General features: G+C 29.7%; 2 protein-coding genes across 4 annotated transcripts; one reads left to right on the forward strand and one right to left on the reverse strand.

The window, feature by feature from the left end:
* Positions 1–358: 358 nt before the first annotated feature.
* Positions 359–6,739, reverse strand: LOC106755720 (nucleotide-sugar uncharacterized transporter 3). The gene is made up of 10 exons (XM_014637930.2): positions 6,529–6,739; positions 2,795–2,871; positions 2,555–2,716; positions 2,335–2,468; positions 2,023–2,153; positions 1,886–1,930; positions 1,691–1,788; positions 1,383–1,490; positions 935–991; positions 359–850 (listed from the first exon to the last, which is right to left on the reverse strand). Exons 1-10 carry the CDS (start codon positions 6,659–6,661, stop codon positions 776–778), a joined length of 1,020 nt encoding a protein of 339 aa, XP_014493416.1. The 5' UTR covers positions 6,662–6,739; the 3' UTR covers positions 359–775.
* A 12,359-nt stretch (positions 6,740–19,098) lies between these two features.
* LOC106756207 (zinc finger BED domain-containing protein DAYSLEEPER-like) lies at positions 19,099–23,220 on the forward strand. Of its 3 annotated transcripts, none has more exons than XM_014638523.2 (2): positions 19,099–19,337; positions 19,820–23,220. In XM_014638523.2, exon 2 carries the CDS (start codon positions 19,845–19,847, stop codon positions 22,986–22,988), a length of 3,144 nt encoding a protein of 1,047 aa, XP_014494009.1. In that variant the 5' UTR covers positions 19,099–19,337; positions 19,820–19,844; the 3' UTR covers positions 22,989–23,220. The 3 variants fall into 3 exon arrangements, with proteins under 3 accessions (XP_014494009.1, XP_014494008.1, XP_014494010.1); XM_014638522.2 differs by having other exon boundaries at positions 19,836–23,220; XM_014638524.2 differs by lacking the exon at positions 19,099–19,337 and having other exon boundaries at positions 20,174–20,315; positions 20,407–23,220.
* Positions 23,221–24,560: the final 1,340 nt, after the last annotated feature.

The raw sequence follows: 24,560 nt of genomic DNA on the forward strand, positions 1-24,560 counted from the left end.
AGCCTTAGCGATGGATGATCTGTACGTTCTTATATTTGCTATGTATATTCAAAACTGTGTCTTGCGTAAACAAGACGTAACAACAAATGTTTCTCTAAGGTATATATTACATAAAAGTTTTTTCAAATATAAAGATTCATATCTTCAACAACATTTATATGAAATAGTATATTATGTATGTTTAACAACATTTAATGTTATATATTTATTCTATGTGTTTATGAATTGTTTTCTTATCAAGTAAAGTTAGAAGCACACAAAAAATATATGATCAAGACTTTCTGTATGAAGCTCCTAATTAAGAACACATTGAGGAATGCAGAAAAGATTCCATACTAATGACAAAGATCAAGCAAAGCTCAGTTATTAGCAAAGAATTGTCGCAAAGGTCATTTAAAGAAGCCTATGGAAAGGAATCAGGATGAAGAAGAACACACATCAATTACATACAATTCTTTCTATCTTATAATGCTGAAATAGTGTTAATAGTTCTTTGTGGCTGAGTGAATCTATTGTCATTATAAATGTGTTAATTCTAATTTCTAATGTACATTTAGTTCATTTTCTATTTTCATTCCCTAAGGTATACTATTGCAGACAAGAACACTTTATAGTGTAAATAGTTATAAAGATGGTTTGATACTTGATTTTTCTTCCTTCCCACTATGAAAAATCTACAAAACTTGGGGGGCACAATACAATGCTTTCTGGTTTTCTGATCCATTTAGGGAAGTAGTCAATCCCTGTTAAACTATAAAAGCTCGTCCTTATTTCCCTATTTCCCTTGAAGTTTACAATAGGCATACAAACAAGAACCCAGGAAGCCAAGAACTTGTCCAAGAATATTGAACTGTGAACAGATAAAGCATAAGAAGAAAAGTTTAGTGAGCTTAGTGATCAAGAAATTCAAGAATTCGAAGGAATTTGTTCTTACCAGATCATATGGAAGTCCTCCGAATAGTAACCAACCAAAGCCACTAGTAAAAACATCCTGGACCAGAGGAACAGATCAGGAAACAGTAAACATATGAATCATGAGAAGCACAAATTTGTATTTTTCAAAACTAAATTGGTATACATAACATCTACAATGCATGCATTACTTCAAACATTTTGTGTACCTTGTTATGAAGTAATGCTGCCTGTGTAAGTAGAAAAACAAATGGCTCATACAATTCCACAGTGAATATTTTTAAACACAATTTTGCTTATGAATCAACCTCCCATCAGAGATAGAACAAGAGTCCATGGCTATGAACAGAGAGAAAAATAATTTTCATGTTTAAACTAACGGTTTGTGCTGCCAGAAAAATCTTAAGGTAATTTTGATACATACTTTGAGGATGGCAAAATGAGTAACGACAAAACTATACATAACTGACCTTTAAATTACCACAAATTGCCTGTGTAAGTGCCGAGTTGATAGTTGTATTCAACACTACGATGTAGTTTATAAAGAAAGTGAAAGCACAAGAAAGAAACATCACAACCTGCACAACAGTAAGATTCAAATTTCATATAATGCCTCCAAAAACTATCATAGACAGTGACGCTATATAACAAGAAATGCATGACACAAACACATGCTGTAGTTTTATTAAAAACCTATGAATATCAGATTACAAAGAAGTTTGTGATGGAAGTATCAGAATTCGATTTGTAGAGGAAGTTAAGAAAAAAAAAGAAGCACCTGAAATCCAGGGTAGAAGAAGTATGGGAAGTTTAGTGTTGTTTGGAGATCTCCTCTGAGTAAGGACCAGAGAAACAAGATTGGACCACAAATCACCACTAAATAGAAAATAAAAATCGAGAAAACTTCAATTATTATGCTAAGAAGAAAATGGCATTGAAGATTAAAGAAAACTCCAAGATCAATGAATGTTACCGTTGCACCATACAATGCCAAAAATGTTAAGGCCGCTGGATTTACCTATGAAAAGTTGTGAATTTGTGAATATTGAATGAAGAAATGGGTAAAATAATGAACAGAATGGGTAGAAGAAGAAAATGATGAAATCTTACCAAGACGAGAAACAGAAGCAAGGTACACCGCCTTGCACATGTTTTCTATGAATACAACTGAATAGGAATAAGAATCAAATGTGATGTCGCGAGCTCCAGCAACAAAAGCCCCAGCTATGATTATCCCAACGCTGAAAAATCCCTTAGTTCGTTAGGCAAAGTAACAAAATCGCTCAATAATTCAATGTAGGAAAAACCTAATCGCCACAACTCCACCTCTTTGCTCAAATACATCATATTATTGTGGGTATCAATGTCAAATGAATGTATATTAGATACCATTACTCAAAGAGAAGATTGAGAGAGAGATACCTTCCAACAACAACTCTTGAATGTATCTGCCCTGAGAGAAAATACTCCATAACCATTGTGAAGGCCACTACAGTTCGCCTCAGGGTGGTGTACATCGGAATGTTTATGCCTCGCACTGCTTCCATCGTCACTATCTATTATCACAAAGGTATAAACAATGCTTGTACGTTTCTCTTCTCAACGGAAATGGCTCAAAACTTAAAAAAAAAAAACTGCTTACCATAAAAAGCAAATAAGTTAACGCAAGAGGAAGTGTTTGGGCCAATGCCCTATAGGACACAAATACTGCTGAATTGCTAGAACCGCTCAGCGATTCACTAGTTGTGAAAGAAATCACCTTCAAGGATTTCATCACACACAGAATCATAAACGCGAAAACCATCTGAAATCAACAAGTACCGTAACTTTTCAACAAGAAGCTCGAAGAAATGGTGAAAAATCATCTTCAAAAAAGAGCAACCTGAGAAAGTGTGATGACATTTGCAAAAGGGAAATTGTAAGAGGAGAGGGCTGCTTTGTTGAACATGACCAAGAGAACTGTACAAGAATCAGTCATTACATTCAACTGTTACAGTGTGGCAAATTATATGCAGAAAAAATTTCTTTTGATAACATTTTTTTTTTTTAACGACTTTTTAACAACGTCACAGTTTTTTGATTTGTCTATTTTAAATATTTTTTAAGTGTAAATTTAAATAGACTTAATAACATGTATTTTATTGTTAAAAAAATTATTAAAATATACTGTCAAAATATCATCTTAAGCAAAACTCAACCAGGAACAACTCAATACCAAATGCAAATTTTTTTAAATTAAAAAAGAATAAATTATTTTTATATTTAATTTTATACTATGTAAAATGTGTTTATCATTTAAGTCAATGTTCACTATAAAAAATATATATCAGTTTAGTCAATTCTAAATATATGCTAACTTTTTAATAAATAAAAGTAAAGTACTTGTTTTAGTATTGAATTAGAACTCACTAGTTTATGCTAATATTAGAGTCTTCTGTTAGACAGTTATAGAGTCAACTTACTTCAGTTGAACTAATTATTTTTAATTCTTGTTGATACGTAAAATATTTGTGTTAGTGAGTATTGACTTAGTTTACACTAATTAAAAATAATCTTAAAAATAAATAAATTAACATCATATTAATATTATTTATTTTTAATATTTATATTTATTTAAATTAGTATTTGTAAAATTAACACTAATTTTATTTTTTATATCTTTTATTTAGATTAATATTGATATAATATAATTTTAATAATATTTGTTTAAGCTAGTATCGTTTTAAGCGATATGTGATATGTATATTTATGAAAATGAATTAAAACGATAGCTTATACTTAATTTAAATATTTAAATTTAAAACTGACAAATCTTTTTATTTATTTTTCTATATAATTTTTTTCACAATGATCTCATTTATCTCTATTTATTTTCTTCATATACTGCAAATTGTTTTTTTTATCTATTTTTTTTGTTTTATTTTTGTTAAAAATAGAGCCAATGTACACTTTTTTTTTGTTTAAATTATTGTTACCAGTGTTGATTATACTAATACAAATTAAATTATATTTAAAAATAGATTTCGTTAACTTCAATTAAATTAACGTTAATTAAATAAATTTAAAATAAAAATATATTAATTAGAATCAATTTAGTTAACAGTTAAGTGTTTTAATTAAAAATTAATTTAAAATTTAGTTATGAAATAGCATTAGTTATTTAAAGCCGGTTTTTAAAATTGGATGATAATGAACTAGCATTCCTAATTTAATGATTTATTAACTATTTCGCTTTTAACCAGCTCTAAATTAACATATTTTTTTGGTAATTAATTGTAGGAATTAGTTTTTAATTGAAGTTACATATTTTTGGAAGAACTTTTTCATAAGTTATAATTTGTATAAGAGGACATGTTTAAAAAAAAGTTTGATTACTATCACGTCCAATAGTCCGATTTAGAAGTTGAAATTTAAGAAAAAATTATAGAATCCTTAAGGGATTAAATGTTTGGTTATCAATTTCAGAGATCGAATTTTCAGTTTTAAAAGGAAAAAAAAAAGTATAAATTATATTTGACTTGGACTCCATATAATAAAAAATTTATGTATTATATGCTTTTAGAAAGAAAGGGAAATGACAAGGAAGAAAATTAACTGTAATGAATGAAAAAACTTGGTCAAATGAGACAACAAAGAAGCACCTGAACCTGAAATTGGGTCACTTAACAACCAACACATAGTAGAACTGCCTAAAAATTGCCTCATCTTTACAAAAGCCAAAACTATATATATTCCACAGAATAGACCCCACATCCTCCCAAAATTTCTATACAATATATTCCACATACTAATTAATTAGAGCAGGTTCCAATTTCACTGAGAAAATTCACATGAATTGAATTTAATTGAATTTAAGTGAAGTTAAAAGAAAAATAACTTAGCATTATAATTAGTTCTAAAAAAAGTTAAATATAATGTGAAGAAATGAACTTTAAAAAGTCTAACTCAATCCCATAAAACCAATATATAAAATTCACTTCTTAACACATGGTATCAGAGCCAAGTTAGAGCCTATTACAATAATATTTGTTGTTTGTTGAATATATTGTTTCACCCGCTATCGGACCGTTATCGGACCACCATCCATTTATATATTTTAAATTAGTCTTATTTCTAATCGATGTGAAACTTTCAACATATATGAATGAAAACTGAAAATTGATTTGAATATTTTAATTCAAATTCAACCACAACAATAAATTTGATTAGAGTAATATTAAAAATATAAATTGGACTTTCATGGTATCAGAGTCATCGTTAAAACCTATCTTAGCGATATTTATTGTTTGTTGGATATATTGTTTCACCCACTATCAGGCCTCTATTGGATCACCTATTAATGTCTACTCCCACACTCGAGATGTATATATCTCGATGTGAGGGGGTGTGTTGAAAGTACCACATTGACTAGAGATAAGGTCAATTCATAGTATATAAGTGGGTGCAAACCATACTTTACAAGTTGGTTTTGTGGGATTGAATTAGACTTAATTTGGTATAGAGCCTATTATAACAATATTTGTTATTTGTTGGACATATTATTTCATCCGTTATTGGACTATCATCTATTTATATACTCTAAATTAATTTTATTTTTAATCGATGTGAAACTTTCAAGATATATGAATGAAAACTGAATATTGATTTGAATATTCTAATTAAAATTCAACCACAGCAATAAATTTGATTAGAGTAATATTGAAAATATAAATAATGTGAATGAAAATGGCTTCGGGATGCAATGTCAAACGTGTATTCAATAATACCAGCTAGGGTTTCAATTTTGCATTCCTGAAGTTGACACTTGTAAGTTTTATTTAATGGAGCACTTATACCATGATATGGACCTCATTCCTTTCACTGTTAACTTTTTCTTCTATTATCATAAGAACAACTACCACCACAGCTTCATGTCAATCCTACAATGTTTCACATGAGATATGGTCCCCACCCACCACCTTATTTTCAATGAACCTTCAAAAACAACAACTTATTACTCTGCTTCTTAAAAGTATACATCTCAATTGTGTTATGTTTTTTTTTTTTTTCCGAAGAGAGATTTAGAAGATTCAACACCAATTAAATGTAAATAAAGTTTATATAAAAGTGTCCAAAGGTTAAGGATAAGTCTAAGTTATTCAATCTAAGTCTAATCATCTTTATAATATTATAATATGAAACTTAGGATTTTAAATTATAACTAATATTAGTTTTTTTTATATATATAAGTTAGACTCCTGTCATATTTGTGTTGTATTCTTTTAATCAATTTTCTAAAAAACTCATTATTTATATGAAATTTAACTTTTTCTATCAAATTTGAATTCTTAATCAGCGGAGACTCAAACTATTTTTGGATAATTTCTATTTTTCACATTCAAAACACGATGAAAAGATTACAAACTCTAAAACAAACATGAACATAATCATTTTCATTCTATGCGATCCCATCTCACATGTTCAAGCTAATTTAGAAACAAAGAACATGTTCAGACGATGAGAACAGTTAGAAAACTAAAAGATTTATGCAATATACGCTAAAAAATACTAGATATTAATGTACATAATCAAGAATACTTAGTCTAAAAGTAGTATATAAGAAAAAGAATCACAAACCAGAAGAGGCCATATAAGATAAAGCAACGAAGACTCCTTTTTTGGTCATGGCTGAAACTTTTCGCTGTCTCTCTTCTTTTTGTTTAGAATCTTCATGAGAGAGTGGCAACATCAAATTCTTTCCCGACTCCATTGATGTTGTCTATGTACTGCCACTTATTCGTTTTTATCTGTATGAGAAAGTTATTTTATAAAGAGTGGATATAGAGAGAAAGAGAGAGAGGGTGATCAAGGGAAGTGAGGGGAGATGGAGTTTATATAGCATGATCCTCACTACTTTTTACCTTATTTTGTCACAAACAAAATGGTCAATATGTAATTCACTCTTAAATGACCTTTTGTATAAGGTTTGGTCTAAAAATTACATATGTTTTTTTTTTTTCTTTTTTTCTTTAAACATCTCTCTTGGATAGAGATTGGTCCTCGAGTGTAAAGGCAGAAGAAAACTTGACTGTAAGATCTATTCATTAAGTAGGGATAAAAGTCGATCTTAATAATCTGACAATATCGAATGAAAATGTCGTTACTCAACAGATAAAAATTATTCTAGAAATAACATATTAATCTTTCATAAAAATTCATGTTGACGAAAAGGTTTGACACTTCGATATCAGTTTTTTTGCCATAAATTACATAGGTATAAGTTAAACTTATATTATATTAGTATTGTTTATTCTTTCGATGTTTTGTTCTCCAAACACTTATTAATTCTATCATAATCAGATTAGTTTTGGTTAGTGATTCATAAAAAAGAATTCAGATTAATGTTATAAGAATTTAAACGTGAATTTAAATTTCACATTGATAAAAGTATTAAAAGTATAGTTTAAAGGATATTGAACTCAAGTCTCATTTGAGTGAATTTCCTTCTAAAGACATGTCTGCACACGAATTCTTCTTCCTTTCCTTTTTAATGATACCATAAAATTCTTTAATTTTTGTGACTTGAAAACGATCTTAATTAACTAGTTTTAGAAGAAATTAGATGGAAAAAGTAGGCCAAATAATGAAGCTCATCAATTTCACACAATAATCATTACCAGAAGAGAAGCAGATTACCAGAAAAGGACAGCCGAAAAGAGGACTTACCAAATTAAAATGCCGAAGCCACTTAGCTGACAAGGCAATATTCTTTCCCACTAAAGATTTCTTTTATCGGATGGCAAAAAGGTCTAGGTCATCACAAAATTCCCAAATTTATAAATCGACATTTTAGTTATTAAATTTTAAATTTCTCTATTATTTACTTCCTAGCTTTACAAGAAACTAATTTGTTTTTTTATTTTATTTATCTTTTAATATTATTTTGCATCAATAAAGGTTTATAGCAAAAACTAAAGAGTAATGAAGAATTTTTAAGATTTTTCTTGCCCTATCATTTGGCAATTTACCATATTCCTTACTCTTTATTTGGAAGAGTGTACAGAAAGGATAATGAGAGATTTAATGTTGAATGTATGATCAAAGGAGAAAAGGAAAAAAAAATTAAAATTGTATCACCTATTATATTGTTTTTTATTTTAGTATTTTTTTGGTCTTTTTTATTTTTATTAAATTAATCAAATTATATAATTTTAAAATATTTTTTTTTCTCACCAGTTTTCATTGCATCAAAATAGAAATATTTTGTATTGTTTAACTATATTTTTATTACATTCTTTTCCTTCTCTGCTCGTAAATATATTTATATATATCCACACCGAGTGAAACAATTCTTTCCATGTTTATATTAAACTTATAATATTATTACAAAAATAATTTTTCACGTTTGTTATTTTTTACTTTTAAAATTATTCAGACATCAAATTGATAATAGAATTGAAAATAGACGTCAAAAACATCAGTTATGTGAGAGTTTGATGTCCCTTAATGCTATTATGGATCCTAACTTCATCGTGTCAGTATTTATTCTTGTCTTATTCTTTTCATAGTGGTATCCGTTATATAGGGGATGAATTCATGAAAAACCGTTGAATAAGTAACACAACTTCATTATGTATGAATATTAATGTTTAAAGTTTGATTTCATTTCTAATTTTTGAGATATATATATATATATATATATATATATATATATATATATAACATGACAAATAAGATAATCATATATCAAACTCATAAATTGACATGCAAAAGTTAATAACTTTAAGATAAATGAGTTCCAACCTTTGGATATAATACTTGAATTTGTTATGCTTTAGGCTTATCCCCAACTCTAATTAAATTAGAAACATAGACTAGATTAATATAACTAAGATTATATGAAAAAAGTAACACTTACATTAGTAACATGGATTTCAAATCATCTTTCATCTTTCTATGCAACGAACAAAACTATACAATTGTCTATTATTTTAGAATGATAACCATTAATAATGGGTTCTATCATGAATCATAAATAATTAGTCCAATAATTAACATTACTTCATAAAATATTACATTCAATAACACTTACCTCACAAGGTAGGACACAACGTACATCTCTTTTTTGACTCAGACATCCATGTTTACAAATACGTTTGCTTGTGGTCAAGTGTGATTCTAGAAGATTGAATTATCCGAGGTTAATTAAATTCATACATGGAAGTCTGACCTTAGTCCTAAATGACTATATCCATATACTTATAAAAAGATAGTTAAGTATAAATTAAAAAAATAGAAATTCCAAGATTTAAATATGAAATACAATGAAAAATGTTACATGCACCAAAGTTGTATTATTGAAATATTCAACATCTTGTCTCCACCAATTATCTCTAGTGCATCATTTAGAGTAATGTACTATAGGACACGACACTAGAGACCAAATACTCTTAACTCTCTCTCTAGCACTAATGTCATCTATTCAACTTGTTTACTTTCCTTAGGAGCTTTCCTAGAGGATCATCTTTTGCTTTTGTCATGTCATCATCTTTATGGATAACAATTTGACACATAACCTGTTTTTTGGAACAATAGAACTAAAATAAAGACTCTCAAAGGTATGGATCATTTATTTATAAACTCTAAGATAAAAATATTAAGAATAACATTATAATACCTATGGTAGGCCAAATTATGGCATGATTAATGCTTTAGGCCAAACTATAAATGTGTCAAAGGCATTCCCACAAATTGGATTTTTGAAGTTGACACAAACACTCGAGCATAGGGATATCAAACTTCATTAATCGTTGCACACGTTTTAGGGAAATAGTGGAGCACCATGGATAGCCTGCCACATTTAAGTTGTCGTCCTTAACATATTCCTTTAAGATCTTCATGTATATCTCAATTGGGTACATCCATCTTAAGAAAACTGACCCACATAATCGAATTTTTCTCACTAGATGAATTATCAAATGGACCATATATCAAAAAATAAGGGTGGAAAACACATTTCTAATTGACACAATAGTCTGATGACCTCATCTTCCAAATCATCTGACACTTGAGGATCAATAACTTTCTCGCATATGACATTAAAGAAAATACTCAAACATGCTAGAATACCTATAACAAAAGCAGGTAAGATGGCTCAAATAGTTGTTGGTAAAAGTTATTGCATCAACACATGACAATCGTGTGACTTTAAACCAACCAACTTTAAATCTTACATAAAACAAGGCTACTAATATTTGAAGAGTAACCTTGTGGAACTTTCAAACTACTTAAACACGCAAAAAAAAATTGTTTTTCTTTTTAAGAAAGAGTGTGATAGGCTAGGGGTAGGTAGGTGCATCTTTCAATTAATTGTGGATGTAATTCAAAATGGATGTCCATGTCAGCCAAATCTTGTCGCACTTTTCCTCCTTATTTTGTCTTTTCTTTTACATTTAGTAAAGTCTCGATGACACTATCACACACATTTTTCAATGTGCATCATATCTATACAATGTCGCACATCAGGTTTACACTAATTTGAAAGATTAAAAGAATATTGATCGTTTCTTCCGAAAATTTTTTCTAAGTGATCTTTTTCTTTTGATATTTTCCTAACTTAATGTCATTGTTTTTCACCTGGTTGTATATTTTTTACCATTGTGAGGTCTTGACACAACTTCATCCTCAGGACTTCCATTAATTTTTTTTTTCATTCTACAATAAGGATGATTTTGAGGAAGAAATTTTTTATGTCTTGTATTCGCAATTTTCTGACCATGCTTCAATTAAATATAACTCGTGTTTTCTTCACAAATGGGACATGCAAATGACTTTTAACACTGTAACCACAAGTTTCTATATGCTTGGGAGATCATTTATGGTGCAAAATAACACTGCACTCAAACAAAAAGGTTCTTGACAATATGAATAAGACACATCGATGCCTTTTTCCCATAACATTTTCAAATCATCTATCAATGAATTCACATATACATCAATGTCATTTATAGGTTGTCTAAGACTCATTATCATCATAGACAACATCATATATTTTCTCTTCATGCACAACAAAGAAGATAGATTGTATATCATCAACAAAATTGGTCATGAACTATGTTTGCTACTTAAGTTCTCGTATGGATTCATATCATTTATAGTAAGTCCAAGTCTTAATTTTCTTGCCTCTACACCAAATTTTGAAAATTTTTAACCCATCTTTTTCCAATGTGGAGAATATCAATTGGGTGTCAAAAAAGTTTATCACACTTTCTTCCATCAACGTGTCATTTCAAATTCTTCACATATTCTTTAATGACAAACAATCATTTTAACCTAGGTATTAAAGGCAAATGTCATACCACCTTAGCAAGGGGACCATCTTTGTCTTTATAACCACTATTTCCATCAATTTTCTTTTTCAAAATTTGTCAACTCTTATACGAAGAGGTCTAACATTATAAATTTGATAAAATTTCAACAGTGCTCATTAGTCTACAAAGTGCACGAAATGAAAGTGATCACTTATGATCACAACAAAGTATGTATCTGGAAAACAACATAAAATGGTCTCAACTAAAGTATTATCAAATTTATACATAAACTCCATTGTACACGTTATAGAGAATTATGAAAAATAATTTTTCTAAACTGTTTGATCGAACAATTCAATATTTAATACAAACAATTAAAAGTTTAGTCATTTATACTAAATCTCAAACAGAAACTAAGGTTCGCTTAATGTTTAACTAAAATGAACTTAATTTATAAATTCTTCTAATGTATCTAATAAAACTAAATTATATCAAAATTTAATGAATTTAAAATCAATTAAATAACTAATAAAAACTAACAATTAAATTAATATCAACACCCAATAGATCATAATATAAATAAAAATACACCTACTAAAATAAAACTAATAAAATTAAATATTCATATTAAAATTGAGATAAAACTAATGTAAAACTAAATATTTAATGCTAAACATTCTAAAACAAAAAAGTTGGTTAAAAAATCTTCAATTTTTTTTCTCATCGCCAAAACAATTTGGCAAAGGTAAATTAAATAATGGAAACCAAAATGAAATACAAACCACAAATCAAACTAACTTTATATCCAAGTCATGATCCACAAATATGGAGGTTATGTTCTCAAAACTGTCCTTGGACAAAGGAGGAGGAGGAAGAGCCAACAATGAGAATGGATAACTCGTCGCCACTCAAGGAGGTTCAAAATGCATTGTTTGCATGAAAACAATTGGTCAAAACAAACAAAAATCACAACTAAGAAACATAGGAATACATGCATTTAAGTAAAATAAAGCAAAACTAAACTTTGGTTGTCGTCTCACATATCGTCGCATATGCTAGTTCGCTTGAGAAGAGAAAACACGAAGAAATAATATAGGAAAATGATCTACACACTAGATTTTTTAATGTTTTAAAACCATTTGACATCGAATAAGTGTGAAATCTACATTCTTAGATGTCAAATATTAAAGAGCCGACATCATATCATCAACAAAGTTTGACGTCAAATTTTTTATTTTATTTATAAAAATATCATCGATTATTTTTTATGTTTATTTTTTCTTAGACACACATTACATTGGTGATGTTATATTATCTTTTTAGTTAAACAACCTCCAAAAAGGAAAAAAAAGTGACCAAGGAATCAATCTTCGACTCTTGGAAAAAAAGACTCTTAAAGAAAATATATATATATATATATATATATATATATATATATATATATATATATATATATGTATATATAGCAGTGCATGTCGACCCATGCCTGTGAAGCAAAAACTAAGGCACAGTGGTGACTTACCCAATTATGCACGCGCGACAACAATAGAGGTATGTGGGGTCATTTCAAAAAGGGAAAGGATGGAAGCAATATGAAGAATAGGGACAAGCAAACCCTTACATATCATAATCCAATCAATTTCTTTCTGAATTAACTTCCATTCGATAATACCAGCTAGGGTCTCTATTTTGCATTCCTGAAAATGACACTTGTAAATTTTATTCAATGGAGCACTAGTTGCCATGATATGGACTTCATTCCTTCTACTGTTAACTTTTTCTCCTATTATCACAACAGCACTCTTTCATGCCAATCCTACAATGTTTCACATGACATGCGGGTGGACAACATTTTTCAATATTTAGTATAATCCTATCAAATCAACTGGATCTATAATTTAATGTACTTTATCTAATTAAAATGAATCTCGATTTTAATTTAAATTTTTTAATTAGAGTAATTAGATTTGGATTAATTTGGATTGATTACTGAGATTAGCTCAATTGGTTTTTAGACTTTATTAACATGGTTTGATTTTCGACTTAGATCGATTTGGATGGACCTTCGACTTAAGTCGGTTTGGATCGACATTTGACCACGACCTATTAAGAAGTTGACTTACGATAGAATTGAAATAAGACAATCAAGATTGACTCAAGTCAATTTTTAAACATAACTAACATTTAATCTAAACTAACTCATGTCGATCTTCAACTTGGTTTTTAATTTCACTTGTTTTCCTTAAATACGTATTGATTTTGGATTTTCAAAATGTAAAAGATTGTCCGATCTAATTCAATTATGTGGATTGGATTATAAATCCAAATATATAGATTTGAGTTTGGAATAAATTCATTTAAAATGAAATTCAAATAATTTGGATAGTTATGAATTGAATCTCTTTGAATATTTTATCCACCTTTAATCCACCTCCTTATTTTCAACCCGTTAATACTTAATTCATCCTTCAATAGCTTAATTTTTTATTTTATCCCATTTCATCTTTTAATGTGATGTTAATTAATTCTATTTCAATTATTAATTAAAATTGTAACTATTTTGAATAATTGCTATTTCTTACGTTCCATGAAAATATTCTAAACTCTAAAACAAACATGAGTGTAATCATTTTCATTTTATGCCCAAAATGATAAAAAATGTTTAGGAAGTTTAGAAACAAACAAACAAAAAATATATATATATATATATATATATATATATATATATATATATATATATATATATATATATATATATATATATATATTTTGTTGAAATAGAAGAAAAAGGAGACACATGATTAATTCCTTAAAATACACGTATATGTATTTGTAATAAAGAAAATCACACAGAAGAAGTCCATTTCACGATTAATATAAATGATATTATATATAATATATATTTGTTAAGAAGTGAATTTTATATCCAACTCAATCCTTACAAAATTGGTTTGTAAGGTGAAGTTCATACTTACTTATACATTGTGAATTGATCTTATCTCTAAATGACGTGAAACTTCTAATATATCTTCTTATTGTTGAGACATATACATCTCGAGTATGCACTAGTGCAAAAATAGCTTCTAACGTCACGCGTTTAACGTCGAACCACTCAATAGCCAATGTTAAAAATGACCGGTGACATTTTTGTAAATAAATGCAATTATTAAACGTTGTTTAGAATTACAATTCGACGTAAAAGAACATAAAACGTCGAATGCCCCGTAGTGAATTCAAAAAAGTTTTGAGCGGGAGATTGAAAATTCATTCATTTTATCTTAGCGCGCAGGACCTGCTCAAACTTTTTTCAAATGAAGTTTGATGACCATCACATGTAATCTTTCTTTCATTTGATACAAATGCATGTTAATTAACTACTTTAGGTATGATTTTTGTTTGTTTTCACCGATTATTTTCGTGTTCTTGTCCTTCATAGACGCATTCTACTTTCTCTCTCACTGGTGGCAACACTTTATTCCGATGAATCGAGGTTAGTTTTCGTTTTCGTTTCGAATAAGTTATTTGTTGATAACTTGTTTGTTATTTTTTTTTTTGTTTGGTTGAACTTGTTTGTTATTATTGTTTGATGTTTGATTGAACTTCTTTGTTGTTTGTTATTGTTCTTTGGTTGATCCTATATTATTGTTCATAGTTTATGCTTTATAAAATACCAAAAATTGAAAATTGTTGTTTGTTCTGCTTTTCAGGTCTCGTAGAGCTGTAAAAGAGGATTACAATTATTTTAAAAAAAATAAAAAAAAAATGATTAATGTCATATATTGGCAAAATTCGACATTAAATTAATGTCAAATTTTTTAAATTCGACATCAATTTAACGTCTCTTGATATAACGTCGTTATCGAATTCGACGTGAAAGGCCAAAAATATTCGACATTATACGCTGTTTTTGTACTAGTGATGAGATTAAATATTAATGGATGGTCTGGTAATAATATCTAACATTTCTATTTGAGTTGGTGCTTATTAATCATATTTATCAAGTGTTTTGACCTCAATTCCATTGTGATAATATCATAGGGTCAATCACCACATATGAGGTATTGTTTTCTTTTGAGCTTAGAACTCTTGTTTCTGTTTTGTCCTTAAAAGGTGTCTTAGATAGTTGAAAGAGAAATGTGTATTCAAATTGTCTTGGGCCTTGACTATCGCTAAAAGACTATTAGGAAACAAACCTCCTAGTTAAGGGAAGGAGAATGAGAGTTTTACAACCTCATTTTTGTTCCCACAAATGATAGTAATGTTCCAACGCTAAGTCATTGAGATAACATTGTTAAAGTCCATCATCACATCTAAGGTATTGCTCGCTTTGGAGCTTGGAACTCTTGTCACAATTTTGTCCGTAAAAAACATCTTAAAGAATTAAATGAGGAATGTGTATTTAAAAATGTTCTTAGCTTCTACTTTTAAGCGATGTGATATTATTAAACGTACTGGAACAAGTTCCCTAATTTAGGGCCAATGAGAATGTGGGTTTTGGATCCTCGTTTTCATCCTCACAAATGATGTCAATGTTCCCATCTCAAATGGGTTAATATAACATCTTGCATTTAAATCTTCACCTAATAAGTTTCCACTTATACAAACGATAAAAGTTCATGATCTTAAGTATTTCATGGTATAATTCTAACAATGTAAATATTAAGTTGCATAAAATGTTTCTTTTATTTGTTTTACAAGAGGACATTATGAAAACTTATCTATATCCAACCTCTTTTTAAGAACGTGTAAAGTTGCTTCACTCCAATTCAAAAAGGATTAAATGTTAGGCTTAATTACTTATTTGGTTCCTATGTTAAGTGATTTTGTTTAGTTTACTATCCGGTTTTAAAAGTACATACATTGGGTCTCAAAGTTGTAAAAATTGTATCTCTCCCATTAAATTGACAAAAACAAAATTAACTCCATGCTGAGATAACTATGAAATCAATATTGTTTTTTTCTCTCCTCTGTTTTTCTTGCAATGTTCCAGCTTTTTCTCTCTTCTATGCAAACTAACTTTAATTTTATAAATTCAATCTTTTTCTTTCTTAAAAAATTTAGTCCTTAATATATTTTATTTTAGTTTTCGAGTTGAGTATGATAATTCTTACGACTATTTGATTTGAAAAAAAATCCAACTTGTTATTTATTCGGTAAATAGTTGGATACCAAATTAAATTATTTATAAAATTTTAAAAAACATACGAAGGATATTTAAATTTTGTTATAGATTTTTAAAATACAATTTAAAAAAATTGCCAAAAAATATATAATTTAATATAATTTAAATTAAAAATGCATTAGTTTTAATTATAATTATAAGTAATTATAATTTGATAAAATTTAAATTTAAATTTAATTTTAATTTTCTTCATTAACGGATATAAAAAAAATAATATAATACCAAAATCAAACTTTTTTTATAAATAAATATTAAAATATCTATTATTTATTATTTATAAATACTAAATATTCACATATTTTATCTACGGTACTTATTACATTAGTATTTTTGTCATTTTAAATTTTTTAATTTATTTTTTATTAATATTTGCTAAGTCATTTTTAATATAGTGGCTTGTAAATGTTAATTTTAAAAAAATTAAACGATGTTCTACGATAAAGTCTTCCATTAGAATATCTAAGGTGAATTTGCTTCTGCAACTTACATCTTTAAACAACTTTTTTTTTAACATTTTATCTTATAAAGGAAAATATTTTAAACATTAACATTTAAGTTAATTGTAAAATTCATAAAAATAATAGCAATTTTAATATTAATGTCAAATTTTTGTGTAGAATATTTAAATTTATCTGACATGTAATATTATGAAATTGGATTAAGAAGTTTATTTAAACAAGTGAGTAGACAGAATAGAAAAGATAAGAAAGTTCGTTTCTTTTAATAATTTAATAGCATGTAATCATTACTATTAACTCTTTTCTATAATATGTCATTTACTCGATATCAATGTATTAAAAACAATGCATTAAATATATTAATTTAGCATTTAATATATTTTATTAAATGTTTTAAATTTTAATTAATTGTGAAATACATTTTGTGTTCTCAGTTCATTATGTAATTCATAACGTTTTTTTTGTCTTGGTTTATCATTGATGTGAAAAATAATTTAAATTTTAAATAATGAAAAAGAGAACCAATAATTCTATTATCATTTTTAGTTTTTTTTTAAGCTAAGTAATATAATGAAGATATTTGATGTCGATTATAGAACATGCAAATAAAAGGTTTATGTAAAAAAAAAGAAAAATGCAAAGAATAATTAAAATATTTTAACGGGCATGAAAAAAAAGAAGAAGAACAATTTATACTGGATATTAAAAAAATCTGAATTACTTAGAAGTAAATGGCAGCATGTGATATAAAAAAATATAGAATGAAAAAAAAAAGCTGGGACATTGCAAGAAAAACAGACGAGAAAGAAGAAATAATACTGATTTCATAGTCATATCAGTATGGAGTTAACTCCGTTTCTAGCAATTTAATGAATGAGACTTCATTCATACAATTTTTATAAGTTTGAGACCTAATATATGCACTTTTAAAACCGGATACTAAACTGAAAAAAATTACTTAACTTAGGAACCAAATAAGCAATTCAGCCATTCTTATAGAATTTTACTTCTTACTCTAGTTTAGATAAAAGTTATTTGACCTAAATTTGATAAGTCATGTCACTTATCATAATATTGCTTGAAGAAGAAATGTGCTTGTAATGTTGCATGAAGAACATTTAATAAATTTCAATGTTTGAATGTGGATAAACACAAACATGAAAGAGAAGGTTGTTTTTAAAGATTTCAATAGATACCAAAGATTTACAACAAATGTTTTTTTCTCATCTTCTCTAAATAAAAGATCTCTTGAAGAAGAAACATTGATGATTAATGATCACAAACATATGATCTTGTATCCTTTAAGCAATTCTTGGGTCTTAGTTATGAAACAATAACCTTGTTTCTATTTATTAGCAACCTAAAATATTATTTTCTATCATTGAATCCGTCTTAGGATGTTACAATGTTTTAGTTAATGGACTTGTGAGCTTTATTAAACCCTTTTCGAAATCAAAGTTGTCTTATTCAAAAAGGATTATATTCTAAATTATACTTAATCATAATTATGAATGATTGTATTTTAAATAATATTCATCCTTTAGAAAAAGTGATTACTATGTAAATAATATTCAAAGTTTAGTTAAAGTACATGACACATTCATCAGGTTCAACTATGAATGAAAAAGGACATTCATCTTATGGTTAAGGTACCAATTTATATATCATTTTTATTCGAATGTAATTTTTTATCTATTTATAAAATATATAAAAACTCCCTAAAATTATTTTGGGTTTTATAGTTTGCTTTTGTAATATCACTTACGATAAATAAGGTAATTAATCCCTTGATAAAATTTAAAGTGATAAATCATAGGTAAAACTAATATTTTACACGTAATTACGAAAAACATATTTACATCTTTGAGAAAATAGGCCTACTTAACTTTTGAGTCTCACGTGTTTGAGAATAGATAATTAGATAATATATTTAATAATTAAAAGCGGTATTATTATTATTATTATCTATTATTTAGTAAAGAAAAGCAAACAAAAACGCAGCTATCCACAAATGCAGTGGGCCATCTATTGAATGGGCTATTTCACGAATGCTGGCCCACTACTTCTAAAATTCGAAAATATAATTAAATAAAATAAGCGACAATAACTCTCTCATGGGGTGGGCTAAGACTTAGTAGACAAAGAAATGGGAAACATAGACGTAAAAATCAACGTAAATATTTTGTTAGAAATAAAATAAATTGAAATAATAAGAAAATAATAAGAATGGACCTGGGAGTCCAAAAACCAATCCAAAATTGAAAACCCTACTTTTAAAATCTTTTGAGAACCCTATTTCGCGAACCAGTCCCAACCGAACCCTAGTCTCGCTCAAAAATCTTATCCAAGGTCCAATTACCTTCTCGGGTTGGTTCCCAAGCCCAAACCTCTCTCCCTCTCTCTGCAAAACCCAAGATCTCACTCCTTCCAGCCCTGAAGCTCGGTTTCCGGGCTTCCGCTTCCAACGCCGTCGTTAGTTTCACCCTCTAAAACCTGGTAAATTTCCTTTCTCCTAATCTTTTTCTTTGGATTTACATGGTTCCGTTGTTGCTGTTATACACAGCCTCTGAGAATTTTGGGATCATCGTTGATGTTCACTAGATCGATCCTGGTGTTGCGCTTATTGATATATAGTTTATGTTTGTTATTTTTTTTTTTCTTTTTTTAATTTTGTGCTATCGGTTCTCCCCGCTTCAAGTGAATTGTTGGATACTGTTATTGTTGTCAGCGAATGACGTCGCTGGCAATTCGCATTCTTCGTACTTCATTAATCGTTTAATTTAATATTTCAAAAGTAAAGACGTAGGGTAGGGAGAAAAGATATGTGAAAACAGGTTTTAATGTAATACTAGGGAAATATTTTATTAATTAATTGTTAGTATAGAAATCATGTGTATGAGTGTTTTTTTTTTCTAATTTATAGTAATGTAATTGGGTATCTGGAAAATTATGCTTGATTGTAATTCACCGTGAATTAGTATCTTTGTCTTCCAGGTGTTAGGCATGATGGTTGGTACCCTCGAAGAAGACCAAGTGGTGATTCCTCATATTAAAGCTGATCCAGTTTTTGGTGCTGATTCTCAGCCCAGCAATGATCTAGCAGAGTCTGAAACACTGCTAGATAGTAGTGTGGAAAAGTCTGATTGTGTGCCGAACAAAGATCTGTCCAATTTGGAAACACAGCCTCACAAGGAACTTACTGCTTCTGAAACACTGGCTACTAATGATGAAGCAGTGGCATTGCCCAATCAACATTTGGGCAACTCTGAAGAACCTGTGATTGACCATTCTAACAATGGTGAGGCCTCACATAACAGTCAGACAGTTAACTCTGGGGTGCCACCAACCAACGCCGACTCTGAAGTTTTATTTGACTGTCAGTTGGTTAATTCTGAAGCACGAGCAGCGCTTGATAAGAAGGCTTCACAATGCAGTAACCAGCAGGTGCATACTGAGGCATTGCTAAACCATAATGTGGGTAATTCTGAAACATATACTAGTAATAGTAATGGTGAGCTTGTATATGAAATACAGCACAGTGATGAGGTGGTTATGTCTGAAACAGTGCTAGGCCAGGAGGGGATCATGTCCGAGACTCGGCAAAGCAATGACGTGATCATGTTTGAGACACAGTTCAACAATGATGCCAACATGCCTAAAATCCAGACAGGCAATGATGTGGTCATGTTGGAAGCTCTGCCTGAAAATGAGTTGGCTTCTGCAGCAGATCCAAACAATCAGCCTTCCCATTCTGAAACTAGTCATGATAATCAGTTCACGAATCTCCATATGATTCCTGAAGATCAGCTGCCTCAACCTGAATCGCTGCCCCACTCAGAACTGCTACCCAATTCTGAGCCACTGGTAGATGATCATCTCACAGACATCAAAGTATTATATCACAATCATCTGACCCATTATGAAACACTGCCTAACAATCATTCTAACCATTCTGAGGATTTATCCCACCATCAACTATCTAACAATGAAGTATTCTCCCATGATCAGCTGATCAATTCCCAAATGCTGTCTCATTATGAGCTGGAAAATAGTGAAGCAATGCACCACAATCAGTTAGTCAATTCTCAAGAAAACTATGACATAGCCATTTCTGATGCCATACCCAGCTACGAGATAATAAGTGCCGAGACACCACTGAACAGCGAGGTTTATATCTCAGAAACCCAACCTACTAAGCGGAGGAAAAAAAAGTCTGTAGTCTGGGAGCACTTCACAATAGAAACAGTAAGTCCTGGGTGTAGAAGGGCACGGTGCAAGCAATGTGCTCAAACTTTTGCGTATAGTACAGGTTCAAAAGTTGCTGGCACCAGCCATCTCAAACGCCACATTGCCAAGGGGACCTGCTCAGCTCTTTTACGCAACCATGACCCTAATCAATTGGCCCCATATACTGTACGAAATAGGGGAAGTGGGGCTGGAAATGCTAGCAGTACACCTAAAAAGCGATATAGATCGCCCAGTACCCCTTATGTCGCTTTTGATCAGGACAGATGCCGCCATGAAATTGCTAGAATGATTATTATGCATGATTACCCTCTTCACATGGTTGAGCATCCGGGATTTGTTGCATTTGTTCAAAATCTGCAGCCACAGTTCAACATGGTGACCTTTAACTCTATTCAAGGAGATTGTGTTGCAACTTTTCTTCTTGAAAAGAATCATCTTTTGAAGTATATTGTGGGGTTACCTGGACGTGTTTGTTTGACACTGGACATCTGGACATCAAGTCAATCATTAGGTTATGTATTTATCACAGGACATTTTGTGGATCATGATTGGAAGTTGCAAAGGCGAATTCTCAATGTTGTATTGGAACCATATCCTTATTCAGATTCGGCACTTACCCATGCTGTTGCTGTTTGCCTTTCTGAGTGGGATTTGGAGGGTAGGCTATTTTCTGTCACTTGTAATCAGGCTCTGAGTAATGTTGCCCTTGAAAATCTCAGACCATTACTCTCTGTGAAGAATCCACACATCCTCAATGGTCAGTTACTAGTTGGTAATTGCATTGCTCAGACTTTAAGTAGTGTTGCAAATGACTTGTTGGGTTCGGCTCAAGACTTGATCAGTAAAATCCGTGATAGTGTTAAGTATGTGAAGACCTCCGAGTCACACGAGGAAAAATTCTTGGAGCTGAAACAGCATCTTCAGGTTCCTAGCGAAAGGAGCCTTTTTATTGATGACCAAATTCATTGGAATACATCATATCAAATGCTTGTGGCAGCTTCTGAGCTAAAGGAAGTATTTTCTTGTTTGGACACTTCTGATCCCGACTACAAGGGAGCGCCATCAATGCAGGACTGGAAGCTGGTTGAAACCCTCTGTAGCTACCTGAAGCCCCTTTTTGATGCAGCAAACATTCTTACTGCAACAACTCATCCCACTGTTATCACCCTTTTTCAAGAAGTTTGGAAATTGCAATTAGACGCAGCTCGTGCAGTTACGAGTGAAGATCCCTTCATTAGCAGCCTTAATAAAATTATGCATGAAAAGATTGATATTTACTGGAGAGAGTGTAGTCTGGTTTTGGCGCTTGCAGTAGTTTTGGATCCCCGTTTTAAGATGAAGCTTGTTGAGTTCAGTTTCACAAAAATTTATGGCGATGATGCTCATTTATATATCAAGACTGTGGAAGATGGAATTCATGAGATGTTTCATGAGTATGTAGCCCTTCCATTGCCACTAACACCTGCTTATGCTGAAGTTGGAAGTTCGGGAAACCGTAGTAGGATGGAGGAATACCCAGGAGATGCTGTGTTGTCTGATAATGGTCTAACAGATTTCGATGCGTACATCATGGAAACTACTAGCCAACAGACGAAGTCTGAGCTAGATCAGTACCTTGAAGAATCATTGTTACCGCGTGTTCCAGACTTTGATGTATTAGGTTGGTGGAAGCTAAACAAACTCAAGTACCCTACTCTTTCCAAGATGGCCCGGGATATATTATCTGTTCCGGTTTGTACTGTTGCTCCCGATTCTGTGTTTTATTCAAAAAGCAAAGAGATGGATCATTATCGGAGTTCCTTGAGGCCAGAGACAGTAGAGGCAATTGTATGTTCTAAGGACTGGATGCAGTATGGAACAGCTGAAGCTTCTAATGCGCTTGTGAAAATGGTATTCTAGTATTCTAGAGTTTTTTAGGTTATACCCCGTACTATATGTAGTATCTGGTGACATTTTTATCAGAGTTCATAATTCTACATTGTTAAATGTTAATTTGGATAATTGGATGCAAATACGCAGTTTCTAGCATAGCTTCAGTTTTAGACTATAACTCTAGTGACTGCCCATTTGGTTAATACATGTATCTATAATTTTAGTCTCTTAAGTTGTAGTAATAATTTCTTCCTTCGTAGATCGTGCCTTTTGGTGCTCAACTGTGAAGATCTAATCAAGAGTAGGATGTTCATAAGTTTAGATTGGATAAACCCGATAATCTAAATCAGTGGAATTGGTTTGAAGTTTTAGTTTAATGAAAACTAATTTGAATGAAACTATTTTAATTGATTCAGTTATTAGATTGTAATCTATATATTCAATGAACCGAACAGAACTACGTATTATTATTTTTATAATAATTTTCTAATTATTTAATTTATGTGAATGTTATTTGGTTAATTTTTTTTTCAAATCTTGTACACTTGAGAAGCGGCCATATCCTAATATACTAAATATATTACGATTGTAGTCATTTATCCATAACCATATCTAAATTTATTCAATCCTGGACAATATATTTTTTTTCTTCCATTGGGGTGTTGAAAAAGTATACCATGTCCATGTTTTAGATTCTTGGATTTTGGAATTTGAAGACATGTTTCTAAAATCTAGAATGTATTTTTGCTAATTCGTAATGTTGGTAATTTGGAAATATATTATGAATTGAATGATTTGAAATGTTACTTTTTTTTTTTTTTTTTACTGTAAACCAGATTTAAAATGTACAATGGATTATATAATTGAGAATGTATTTTTTGATTAAGTAATTTAGAAATTCAAATTATATAATTTGAAATGTATTTTTAGATTTTATAATAATTTTGGAGTATATAATTTAGAATTATAATTTAAATTTTACAATTTCAAATATATTTTTAGATTTATACATTGTATAATTTAAAATTAATAATTTTTTATTGTATAATCCATAGATGATTTTGTATTTTCCAATTGCAGAATATATTTTAAAATTGAACAATCTAAACTGTTTTGAATAAATGGATAATTTGAACCTTTTCCATATATTGTGCACATAGAAGATTAAAAAATAAAAATAAAGAATTTAGATTCACTTTATTTAGCCATTCAACACAAAGCAATGAAAGTTAGTGATATACATAAACTTTTTCTTCTTACACTCCCATTGACATAGAGTATAATCCAACCACCCCACTTTTATCAAAGCCCAACTTCGTCATTTTGATTTCCAAAAATAGAGAAATGATACTTCAACAACAAATTTTTGATACCGATGACGTGTCACGTTGTCATTAGTCGATTTTTAAGAAAATAAAAAAAATAAATCTTATTTTTTTAAAAGTCGACCAATGACAACGTGACACGTTACTGGTGTCAAAAATTTGTCATCCAGAAATTGTCAAAGTATCATTTTCCCCAAAAATATCCTTTATGTTTCTATTAATATAATATTTCTTTTAGTTCTTCAACTATAACTTTTCTCTTTTCATAATCCAT

Source organism: Vigna radiata, chromosome 2 (assembly GCF_000741045.1).
Source record: "Vigna radiata var. radiata cultivar VC1973A chromosome 2, Vradiata_ver6, whole genome shotgun sequence".
NCBI lineage: Eukaryota > Viridiplantae > Streptophyta > Magnoliopsida > Fabales > Fabaceae > Vigna > Vigna radiata.

What these genes read in the sequence shown, in the direction of transcription:
- LOC106755720 (XM_014637930.2), bottom strand. Translation starts at nt 6,661, where the DNA reads ATGGAGTCGGGAAAGAATTTGATGTTGCCACTCTCTCATGAAGATTCT. An exon ending in ATCTTATATGGCCTCTTCTG is followed by an intron (nt 2,872 to 6,528) that starts GTTTGTGATTCT and finishes ATTCTTGTACAG; the next exon opens with TTCTCTTGGTCATGTTCAAC. An exon ending in TGGCATTGTATGGTGCAACG is followed by an intron (nt 1,789 to 1,885) that starts GTAACATTCATT and finishes TTTTCTATTTAG; the next exon opens with TGGTGATTTGTGGTCCAATC.
- LOC106756207 (XM_014638523.2), top strand. Translation starts at nt 19,845, where the DNA reads ATGATGGTTGGTACCCTCGAAGAAGACCAAGTGGTGATTCCTCATATT.